General features: G+C 42.8%; 1 protein-coding gene across 2 annotated transcripts in view; it reads left to right on the forward strand.

Moving 5' to 3' along the window:
• OLFM2 (olfactomedin 2) overlaps positions 1 to 12,696 on the forward strand; it is a 445,169-nt gene that overhangs the window by 256,455 nt on the left and 176,018 nt on the right. For both annotated transcript variants that reach the window (XM_077262088.1, XM_077262087.1), the window contains exon 2: positions 1,903 to 2,052. In XM_077262088.1, the coding sequence (XP_077118203.1) occupies positions 1,903 to 2,052 (150 nt within the window). The remainder of the gene's footprint in view (positions 1 to 1,902; positions 2,053 to 12,696) is intronic.

Raw genomic sequence — 12,696 nt, forward strand, 5'->3', positions numbered from 1 at the left:
ATGAAAGCAAATTCTTCTACAGCTTTCTCACTTAAGATAAAAAGACTGGTTCAGTTTAATATACAACTTTATTATGTTATTCGTTATTCATGTATGCATTTATTGTATTTATAATGTGTATTTATGTACGTTTTATGTTTTGGTGGTTATATTGTACCCTGCACAGATTTTGCAAACTGAGGTCTTGAGTTGATTAGACTGGTGGGTTGAGGTACTCAGTAGTTGCCACCATTCCTTGTGAAGGTGGTTATTTATGGTAGTCCGCATTGTGAAGGTGTGAGTGAGCTGATCATGAGAGATGGTAGGCTGGAGGCCAGAGTGAGTGAGGATGAAGATGGAGAATTGCTGATTACTTTGTCCATTAGTGTACTTTTAGGAGACCTAAATGAGAGATGCAAGACTTGGAGAGGGTCAAGAAAAGGCAGGGAATGAGCTGAAAAAGATTAGAGATAGCCTCGAGAAGGTAGATTTTGTGGCACTCTTGCGTGGGATGTTTCTGAGGTTATGTGGGTTGTGCATGTAGTCATCATGGCACCTAGAGTGTATAGTTAGCACCAAGCATTATGTTGCTTGTATGAGAAAATTTTTAAGTATGGAAAATTTTGGTCTGCAACTGTTTCTCTAAAGAGAATCTGATAAAGCGAACCTGAGAACTGATACTTGCTGCCTGATCCACAGGCACCATGTACAAGACAGTGGCTGCATGATTCCAACTATGGTTAACCCTAAAATGCTTTGGTGTTTGAGAGCAAAACATAATTAATTAGCCGCCAGGAACTGAGCCGCACGATAAACTAGTCTGATAGGCAGGTCCTTGGTGACCTCTTCCCACCTACTGTCCTTGAGTGATAGGTAGTGTTGAGCATTCCGATACCGCAAGTATCGGGTATCGGCCGATACTTGCGGGTATCGGAATTCCGATACCGAGATCCGATACTTTTGTGGTATCGGGTATCGGTATCGAAACAACATTAATGTGTAAAATAAAGAATTAAAATAAAAAATATTGCTATACTCACCTCTCCGACGCAGCCTGGACCTCACCGAGGGAACCGTCAGCGTTCTTTGCTTAAAATGCGCGCGTTTACTGCCTTCCGTGACGTCACGGCTTGTGATTGGTCGTGTGCCGCCCATGTGGCCGCGACGCGACCAATCACAGCAAGCCGTGACGTAATTTTCAGGTCCTGAATGCCTAATTCTAGGCATTCAGGATTTTAAAATTACGTTACGGCTCGTGATTGGTTGCGTCGCGGTGACATGGGCGGCACGCGACCAATCACAAGCCGTGATGTCACGGAAGGCAGTAAACGCGCACATTTTAAGCAAAGAACGCTGCCGGTTCCCTCGGTGAGGTCCAGGCTGCGTCGGAGAGGTGAGTATAGCAATATTTTTTATTTTAATTCTTTATTTTACACATTAATATGGATCCCAGGGCCTGAAGGAGAGTTTCCTCTCCTTCAGACCCTGGGAACCATCAGGGATACCGTCCGATACTTGAGTCCCATTGACTTGTATTGGTATCGGGTATCGGTATCGGATTAGATCCGATACTTTGCCGGTATCGGCCGATACTTTCCGATACCGATACTTTCAAGTATCGGACGGTATCGCTCAACACTAGTGATAGGTTTTTCCATATATATGCATACAGTGAGAGACCTGTCACTCCAGGGCAGTGGGTGGGTAGAAGCTGCCGAGGACCTGCCTACCTGACTAGCTTCCAGTAAGGCAAGGTACCCCCTGCTGGAGGGCTGGAATTGTGCAGCCAATGTCTGATACATGCTGCCCAAAGATCGGAAAACATGTATCAGCTTTCTGGTTGCCTTTATTTGGAAATGTTCATGTTGAGAATATGTAATTAGGGGAAAATAAAAACCTTAAAAGATCTTTCTCTCTTTCCAGACCCTCTTCCCCAGTCCCGAAGATGGGTGGCAAATATATACATCAGCGCAAGCCCCTGATGGCAAATGCATCTGCACAGTGGTTGCTCCGGCACAGACATCCTGCTCCAGAGACCCTCGGAGTCGGCAGCTAAGACAGTTGATGGAAAAGGTAATGAGATTGGAAATGTGTGCTCAGAAAATTGCAAGTTTAAAGGAAAACAAACTATTACAAAATATGTCATTAGTTCGTACAGAGGCCAGAAGGAGGGATGATATGAAGAACATTTCCTTCTCCATAGGATCTAGCACATGCATGCAATACATAGAGGCTTCATTTCCATTGTGATGGTGCATCCCAGTTTCCCATGGATATTATTGCTGATCACTGGGCACTTCTGCAGCAAGACATCTTGTAATCAGCTTACAGAAAGGATTGCATAAAGCAAGCAATAAGGAAGAGCGAACGTGCTCGGTGATACACTTATATCATTCGACTATCTGGGTTCTTGGATATGCTCCTCATCTCACAAGAATTGGCTGGTGCTTGGATTTGAAGCACAAAACCCCATCCCACAAGTTTGGTGTTTGTTACACAGCCAATAAACATGCGGTGATTACCTGCCAGTCACGGTAATGCAGTAGCCATCTTGGTAGTGGCATTACTGTGATTAGCTAGCTGCATTACCTCATCAGAGAGGCACACTGACGTCATTGCACAGCTCAGGGACAGCTGTAATTGGAGAGAGAGAGCAGTTATCCAGGCCTGTGTGTGCACAGCTTAACTATTCAGAGTTCTCTAGTGTTGTGATACTGGTGCTGATGCTGAACCATGGTACTCTTAGTTAGTGATGAGTGAATATCCTCGTTACTCGAGATTTCCAGAGCATGCTCGGGTGTCCTCCAAGTATTTTTTAGTGCTCGGAGATTTAGTTTTTCTTGCCGCAGCTGAATGATTTACAACTGTTAGCCCACATAAGTATATGTGGGGATTCCCTAGCAACCAGGCAACCCCCTCATGTACTTATGCTGGCTAACAGATGTAAATCATTCAGCTGTGGCAAGAAAAACTAAATCTCCAAGCACTAAAAAATACTCGGAGGACCCCCGAGCATGCTCGAGAAATCTCGAGTAACGAGTATATTCGCCCATCACTACTAATAGTCCTTCTAAAGGCTAATCCTGCATTTTGTTGTTTGTATTAGATACATCCCACATTTAGTCCAGGGACAGTTGCAGGAGCAGAGAAAGTTGCAGACTACAGCCTCTAGACAGGGCTTAGGGCTTTGCAGTCCATTGCTAAATATATAGCTACTGCACATGACCACATTCTTTTTTTTTTTTGGGGGGGGGGGTTAAAAAATGTACGATATTGTCACTCATACAGTAATGCTTACTGTTACATTACAGTGGTATATAAACCTCCCCCCCCAAAAAAAAAGTTCAAAAATTTTTCTAGGTTGAATTAGCCATCCATAGAGTTTAACGTGGTTAGTGTTACATTACGGTAGTATATAAAAGTAAAAAAAAAGTTCAAATTTTGTTTTCTATATTTAATTAGTCATCCATACAGTGTAACATGGTTAGTGTTACATTACGATGGTATATAAAACTCCCCAAAAACATTCAAAAGTTATTTCTGGATTAAATTAGTCATCTATAGAGTTTATCGTGCTTAGTATTACAGTGGAATACAAACAAAAAAAAGCATTCAACATTTTTTTTCTTGATTCAATTAGTCATCCATGCAGTTTTACAAACTTTATGTTACATTATGGTGGTATTAAACTCCAAAAAACCCTTTGCCTGCTGAAGTTGACCAATTTTTTTAAATTAAAAATAAACTTGGTTTCTAGAGATCTAGCAATTAGAAAATGCGCAAAGTGTGTGGTAAGAGATGGGGAAGCGCTGATGATGGTGCATTCAGATGCCAAGGATGTGGGGCAGGTGCAACTATGCCTGCTTCTGGAGCACAAGAAACATACCCATCTACAGCACATGGCTTCGTGTCCCATTTTGCATGGAGGCACGGAAAACCGCTTCTGAAGCAACATCAGTGTAAACAGGTGGTCGGTTGGATACCAGACAGTCCAGTCTCACTAGTCAACAGTCTGGATTACTTAATCCTCACCCTGATCCTCATTCCTTCTACCATGTTGAGTCCCAGGAGACCAGTGATCCCTCACTAGACACTCCGAGGAGCTCTTTCCAAGAGGAACATGCAGGGAGGAAATGCTGTTTAGTGACAAAGCTTTGAGCAGCCATGGTCACAAAAAATATGACAGTGTAGAAGGGTAAATTTTGTCTAAGGAGGAGATGATGATGAGACACAGTATCCGATAAGTCAGGTTGTTGTTAAGTCACCAAATCAGGAAGACCAGGGTGCGGCAGTGGAAGAAGAGGTGGTGGATTGCAAAGTCACCGACCCAACCTGGGAAGCTGACATGCAGAATGAGGCTAGTATCGCTGAGGGGGAGGGATCAGTAGCACCAAAACAGGTAGTAAAAGGCTGTGGGGTGACCAGAGGGAGATGGTGAGCAACTGTTCTGCAGACCACTGACACTCATGAATTTCTTTGTTAGAGAGTTAGGTTTTCCCCAGTCTGGGACTTTTTTAAAGAGAGTACTGAGACAAAAAGTGATCATTTGCAACTTGTGCCATGCTGAGATGAGCAGGGGCCTGACCACTAAGAGCCTAACCACAACCAGCATGATCAGGTATATTTCATCTAAGCACCAGACTCGGTGGGCTGAACACCTGGGTGCATGATTGGTGCCAGAAGGTGACATTACTGCCTTTTCCTCTGTGCTAGATGCTTCACAATCCCCTGTCTACGACACTGGCACCCTGCACCTTTCCTTGCACATTCTGAGGCACCATCATCAGGCACCCCTAAATCTTATCCCAGCATCTTGCTCAGCTTTCTCTATAGCAGACATTGGATTGCAAAAAAATAAAGTTACCAGACACCCCCTCACAGCTCAAAAGCTAAATGAGCACATTTCGACTATTCCACTATTTCTCCTGATGTGACTTCCCGCCTTGTACCAGCTTGTGTCCAGTAACATCACCCATGCACTTATCAATGCAGTTATTGGGATTATACGCTTAACAACGACACATGGACAGGCGCTTGTGGAAAAGGATGCTATATTTTCCTGATGGCACACTGGGTGGACTTTGTGGAGGCTGGGGCCGAGTCCCACCCTGGCATGACACATGTGCTACCGACTCTGAGGATGGCTGGCTCCACTTCTCTCAAGGTTTCCTTCACCTCCTGCAACAGTTACTGCACTCTCTGCTGCTTCTCCTCATCCTACATCTACAATTTCTTATCTCAAGCCACATAGTTCAAATAAGCCAGAAGCTCTGCTGCACTGCCTCAGCAAAATGGCAACAGGCTTTCCTGAAGCTAATTTGTCTAAGAGACAAACCATACACTGTGGCAGAGTTTTTGAAAGGAATAACTGACCAGACAGATCTGTGGATCTTGCCACTGAACCTACAATCAGGCATGGTCGTGTGTGGTAATGGTCGCTACCTGGGGGCGGCTGTGAAGTTTGGCAAGCTCACACATGTACCATGCTTGACCCACCTGCTAATCTTGAGGATTCAGCAGTTTCTGAAAACCTACCAAATTTACCAAAGCTTCTGATCAAAGTACACCACGACAGCACCCATTACCACTGGTTGGCTATAGCTGCCATCTCTCTGGCAGTGTTGCAGCAGCGCATGCAAGTGCAAGCTCACTGATTGGTGTGTGATGTGACCACGCCCTGGATCTCTACACTATACATGCTGGCAAAGCTTTGTGAGCAGCAGAAGCCAGTTGTAGAATACCACCGCCAACAAACCCATCTATATTCTGGTCAGCCTCCGCACATAACAACTGAAGAGTGGGCATGGATGTCTGACATTTGTGTGGATTTTGAGGACTCCACAAAGATGGTGAGCGGCGATGATACTATCATCAGTGCAACAATCTTGCTTCTGTCCCTACTTAAGCATTCACTGCTCTCTACTAAACATGAATCTTTGCATCTGGACCAGGTGGAGATGAAGGACGACTTGAGATAGAGAGATAATACCACTCCCATCCTTATCTCATCTGATCAGCATAGATTGGGTAACAATGAGGGGGTAGAGGATAAGGAGGAGGAGGAACAGGATCTGATCGCTAGCGCAACAGGGGCTAGTACACACACAAGCTTCATCCCATCTCTCCTACATGGATAGGCTGAGAAAGGGAATGAGGGGGAAGAAAAGGAGGAGGGGAAGAAAGGGAGGTGGAGAAGGAGGAGATGGAGAGTCATCATCATGGTGGAGACAGGGAAGTGTTGGCTGTAAAGGAGCTTGGCACATAATGCCAACTTTATGTACTGCTTCCTTTCCTGTGACCCTAGTATTACATTCATTTTGGACAATAAGGAGTACAGACTGTGCGCCCTGCTAGACCCATGCTACAAGGAGAATTTTGCATCTCTCCTTTCTCTGGTGGAGAGGTCTACTAAAAGGGTGCTATACCAGAAGGTCATTATGGAAAATATGTAGAGCAAATTCCCATCAAACAAGGCTAGCGGGAGGGAGCAAGCTTTTTTGTCCAACCAAGTAGAAAAGACTCACGGGATACAGCAGAGGCATGGATATACTGTCAAAGCCCTGAGCCAAGTTCGTGACACCCTCCCAGCATCAAGGCCCTGATGACCAGGTGTTTTTGACAAGGAGGGAAAAGTTTTTAAAGATGGCCAAGCTATACCTGGCCAAAAAAAAGCATACTCCCTAATTCCCCTGCGACTTTCAGCTATTGGATCTCAAAGCAGGACTCATGGCATTAGCTGTCCCTTTATGCCTTGGTGGCATTGTGCTGACCTGCCACTAGCGTCTTGTCTGAGTGGGTTTTTAGTGCCGCCATTGGGGTTGTCAAAGACAGGCACTTTCGCCTCTGAACAGAAAATGCTGACAGGCTCACTCTGATAAAAATGAACAAAGCCTGGATTAGCCCCAACTATTCCAGCTTACATGTCCCGGCTTTGATGTGGGCTCACCGCCGAAGCCCACATCAAAGCAGGGGATCTGACCTTGGACGTACTATCCCGTCCAAGGTCAGAAAGGGGTTAAGGGATAATGTGATATCACTCTCCTAAAGCTAATATATCTCCTACCTAGATTAAAGGCTGCAGTCTACTAGCTATGATGGATATTTTCAGGATAATTCTAGATGTCAGTTGCAAGACTACTAGAGCTGATTAAAATTCACTCATAGCCTACTTGACATGTTTCGCCATGACTGGCTTCATCAGGAGACTGAGGCTTCTGTTGTGATCATCAAATTAACAAACCAATCAGCTCTTCCCACATATTGTGTCCAACAGAAATAGAGCTGTCATTAATGATGTGTCACACTGAATGCCCGTAATTAATCCTCTAACAACAATGGATATCCATGATTGGCTATGGCAGTTTATGCTTAGCCCCCATCTTATGACATCACTATGGGGATAAGCTGTGATTTTGTATGGAGGTACGTCACACGGTGATCGCAGATCAATCGCCAAGCTAGGATTGCGATAATGTCACTCTCTCATGCTAAGGTCCTGCAAAACTAAGACCACATTCAGTCCCATTCTGAAAAAAAACTGCAATTAATTGTGTAATTAATTAGTAAAATTAATTGTTACCTTTAAAATCTTCTTTCATTTCTGGCGTGGTGGAGTGATCCTCAGAAAGTCATGGTAATTATATTGCATACTATCAATAAATCTGAAAAATACAATATTCTCCTCTAAACCAAAAAGGAATATATATTACTACATGGATTGGTAATCATATGTTGCTTCGAGGAGACTTCTAACTTTCGTGTTGCCCAAGATGAAATTTTATTTTATATTTTTCTCAAAAATTGCAATTGAACTTGTTTGAATTTGGATGGTTGCAAAACCATACTTTCTGATGGGCATGGAAAATTGCTAAAGAATAACATACCTTTGCCGCCAACCGAGAAAAAGATAAAATGAAGCTTTATTTTAGGCTCAAAAAACCTTTTTTTCAAGAGGATGTTTACCGTAGCTGAGGACATTGATATTGCTTATAGATTTTTTTTTTCTTTGTTTCTAAAAGAGCAGGAACAAACATTGCATTGTTCAAGGTAATATGTTGAAAGGAAGGCAAAGGAAGCAGATTTTAAAAAGTGACATAGGAAATCAGAAAATTACCAATTATGGCCTAATTCATTCATGTATTTTGCATTGCCTTTTTTTGTCTAGTTTTTTGGTGTTTTGTGCCAAGTTTAGCAATTTTTGCTACATTTTGAAAAAGATGTCACTTTTTTTCCCCCAAAATTCACAAAAATGGTTAATTAGGAAAAAAAGAAATGTTTTAATTTGTGCCAAGTTCAGGAACTCCGTGCGCCATCGTGATGAATCAGCGAATACCATAAGACCATAGCATTTAAATTAGATTTTTATATTAAATGTATTTTTTTAACTTTTACATTTGTTATGTTCCATTTCATTTTCTGTACTGAGAGAAAAAGAAAATCTTAAAATTTTCACACAGGCCACTGAACCTTTTCTACACCTCCTATAGTCCAGTATACTCCCTGTTCTTTCAGGATAAACACATGTACATAAAAAACAATAGACTGTAATGAATCATCTAATGAGTGTGTGAAAAGGTCATTGTGAAAGGAGGCGAAGCAGGTGAGCTGCAACACCACCTCTTGTGAATTGTGGATCTTGTTTTCTACTGTATATAGATGTATATAGATATATGGATATACAGGAGGAGCAGGTGACCTGTGATATCACCTATTGTGAATGGTGGATCCTGTATTATCTACTATGTATAGAGGTATTATCAGTCATTTAACTGGAGGAGGAGGTGAGCTGTGACATCAGATATTGTGGATGGAGGATCCTGTATTATCTACTGTACAGTTGTGCTGAAAATTTTACATACCCCGGCAGAATTCTTGCTTTCTTGGCCTTTTTTCAGAGAATATGAATGATAACACCAAATCTTTTCCTCCACTAATGGTTAGTGATTGGGTGAAGCCATTTATTGTCAAACTACTGTGTTTTTTCTTTATAACTTGTAATGACAACCCAAAACATCCAAATTACCATGATCGAAAGTTCACATACTCCTAAAAAGAGAAAACATGGTAGTCTGACAATAAATGGCTTCACCCAACCACTATCCATGAGTGGAGAAAAAGTTTTGGTGTTATCATTCATATTCTCTGAAAAAAGGCCAAGAAAGCAAAAAAATTTCGCCTAATTCCACCAAAGCCCTCGTACTCCTGTAATAAAACTAAAATAAAAAACCAACAATATACCATACCTGTCTGTCATTGTGTCCCATGCCGTAATCCATGTCTGGGGGCTAAGTAGTTTTCAACCTGAATGGTGCCAAGATGCGACCGTCCAGGCTGAGAACCACTGGTGAATGAGCTGCTGCGAGCGCAGCATCATTGACCAGGGATGACATCATCATTGGCATTTTCCTATGGTCCTGAGGTCACCGTAGTTCAGCCCGGCCTCAATGATGTCACTTCTTGTCAAGCAGCTGCTGGCACCAGAGAAGGACGCTGCGACTGCGAGAGAGCGGAAGAAGATAAGAGTAAAGGTTTTTTTTTAAATCTTTTCTGATGAGGCCATGGATACCAGGACTGGGATTGGGCCAATCATACCAGCAAGGGGATGGGACCAATCAATCATACCAGGATGCCAGGAAGAAATGAATATTCATTGCGTTCCACGCCCATGGGCGTGGAATGCAGTGCATATTCATTTCTCTTTAGCAGCGGGCAGAGAAGTTAGCCGGAGCCGCCGGCTCATGCCACTGTGACCCGCTGCTCTTCCGATACCGCTCCCCCACTGCCCCACCACAGGCAGAGCCAACATATCCAGACTATAAGATGCATCCCCATTTTCCTCCACATTCTGGGAGGAAAAAAGTGCGTCTTATAGTCCCAAAAATATGGTATTTTTTAATTTGAAAATTTGTTAAAACATAAAAATTGCTTAGTTTCAAGACCCATAATGTTTTCATTTTTCAGTTGATAGAGCTGGTTAGAGTCTTGTTTTTTTACCTAATCTGATGTTTTAATTGATACCATTTTGGGCTATGTATAATTATTGTTATTTAATGGCCAGCAGCTCAATCTCGAGCCATGGCAACTTGATGGATGAATGCTCTGTAGAAAGATCGATATTGTGCTAGCCTAGATAGACCCATCAGGGTTTTTTCTAAAGTTATTTTGATTGTATCAAGCCATCAGGATTCTGGTCTTCCTCTTCGCCTTATTTCTCCTATTCTTTCAACCAAGAAGTCCTTCTCTATTGATTGCTCTCTTTGTATGACATGTCCAAAGTAGGCAAGTCATAGATTGGTGATTGTAATAATTATAGGGGATAACTCAGGAGACTCTTTGCGTGGAACAAGACAACTACAGGACACAGTTTTATAAGTGGTAAAGTCTATATTATCACACGGTGATTCAAACAGGTTTAGAGAGAAACTCAAGTCCACAACACTTGGTGCAAATAATAAATGCAGCTTAGCAGTCTATAGGAAACTTCAGAGGAAAATGCAATTAAGCAGAAAGTCTATGAAGCACAGTTATTCTTGAGGATACTTGACACGAATAAATCCTTGTCTTAGTCCAGGCACAGATAGATATGCTTATTAGGCAGTTCAAATCATATCTTAGCTCAACCAGGGAGGCCTGGTTAATAGTCTCAGGTTATTGCAAAGCAGTAACAGCTTACATGTCCAGCAAATGCAGATGGAAGTAAACACGAACAGCAGATGAAGGAGGATTACTGGAAACTTGTGTATGCAGCAGGAACTCAGAGCAGAGTAACAGGATCACCACACAGGTTCACAGGAGCAGGTGTATAGCCAGGGAGTAATCAGGGGTCAGGAGCTGGATGCAAGGCAGAATACTCTAGCACAGACTGAAGGCTGGGGTGGAGTTTTATAGCAAGAAGACACAGTGCACATGAGACCAAAGACGCCATCTTGGAAAAGGGCAGTAATGCACAAAAGGTAAAAAATGTTCAGAGTCCTGACAGTGATCCTTGCTTTGAGTGACATCTCTGGCTTCATTTGTTCAAAAATTGATTTGTTTGTTCTTCTTGCCATCCATGATATAAATAACTTCCTTCTCCAATAACACATTTTGTAGGCATTATTTCTTCTACTGTTTTGTTTCTTTATCGTCAAGGTTTCACATTCATACGTTACTACAGAAAAGACCAGACTATGTACGAGCCATCTCTACGTCACCAGTGAAATACCTCTTGATTTGAAGAACTTGTCCAGTGACTTCATTGTTGATTTACCCAAAGCTATTCTCATATTGACTACTGGTGTTGTTGCTGCATCTTGAGTGATCATCTGATTAAGATGAAGTCCTTTGCAACTTCCAGTTTGTCATACCTGGCAGTAGTCAATATCTTTGTCTTGTTTACATTGAGTAGGAGTCCTATGTTTGTGTTTTCCATCTTGATACTCCATAATAAGTCCTTCATTTCTTCTACGCTTGTTGCTATCATTGTTGTATCGTCTGCGTATTTAAAATTGTTCATCATGATGCGTTCAGCAATTTTGATTCCTTCTTCTTTGTTGCCAAGTCCAGCTTTCCTGAAAGTAGCTTTTGCATATAAATTGAAGAGTAACAGTGCCAGGATGCAGTCTTGTCTGACGCCTCACTGTACTTTGAACCATGCTGTGTTGCCGTGGTTTGTTTGGACTGTTGCTTTTTGGTCAATGTAAAAGTTCCATATGAGTCAGATCAGATGGTTTGGCATACCCATATCCTTCATGGTATGCCAAATTTTCTGGTGATCAACACAGTCGAAGGATTTGCTGTTGTCAATGAAGCAAAAATAGATCTCCTTGTTGTATTCTTTAACCTTTTCCATTATCCATCTCCTGTTAGCTTTTGCATCTCTTAAGGAATAAACACTGATCTTAACAGGGCCATTTACCAGTTGTCCATAAGTGTTGACACAGGCATGTGATGACATCAACTGTTGCTTCAGAAGACTTTATTAGCTCAATTGGAATATTTTCACATCCAGGTGCTTTGTTGTTTGACAGAGGCTTTATCGCAGCAAGAACTTCGTCTTTCAGGATGTTTGGCTCTATGTAATGTCCAGTCTCAGTTTCTTTCCGCATCAATGAGTCATTCTTGTAGAAGCGCTCGATGTTAGGGTTTGCGGAACGCACCGAATATATTTATTGATGGGATTGGTGCGTTCGCAACCCGGGATCCACCGTGCAGGAAAGAACCTGCTGCTAAGTGAATGGTGGCTCAATATGGCGGTATGAACCAGCTCTGTTAGCTTCACAGAGCGGCCGCGAAAGCAAAGCTCTGTGCCCTGTTAGACTCACAGAGGCACAGGCTAACTACCCAGATGAGAGCAGTCAGTGGTCATGCATGCACACAACACTCCTCACCAGAGGTGCCAGCATTCTAGGGGCTTATTTCAGCCAGGTCCCTGAATACACTCAAACACAAACTCCTCGCCGGAGGTGCCAGCATTCTAGGGGCTTATTTCAGCCGGGTCCCTGAACACATTAATAAACACATGACCACAGTGGCGCAAAGCATGTAACTTTGGAAGATACTAGCTCATGGCCGTGCGGCCATGCGAGCCTTAAATAGCTGCAGCACGTACAGGACCATCCTAAAAGGACCAATGAGAGACTGCTACAGAGACTGCGTACCTACAGGACCTTCCTAGAAGGACCAATAGATTTGGCTGCAGTACCTGAGCATGTGACCCTTGATCTCTACTGAGAGATC

The sequence above is a fragment of the Ranitomeya variabilis genome, chromosome 5 (genome assembly GCF_051348905.1).
Source record: "Ranitomeya variabilis isolate aRanVar5 chromosome 5, aRanVar5.hap1, whole genome shotgun sequence".
Lineage (NCBI taxonomy): Eukaryota > Metazoa > Chordata > Amphibia > Anura > Dendrobatidae > Ranitomeya > Ranitomeya variabilis.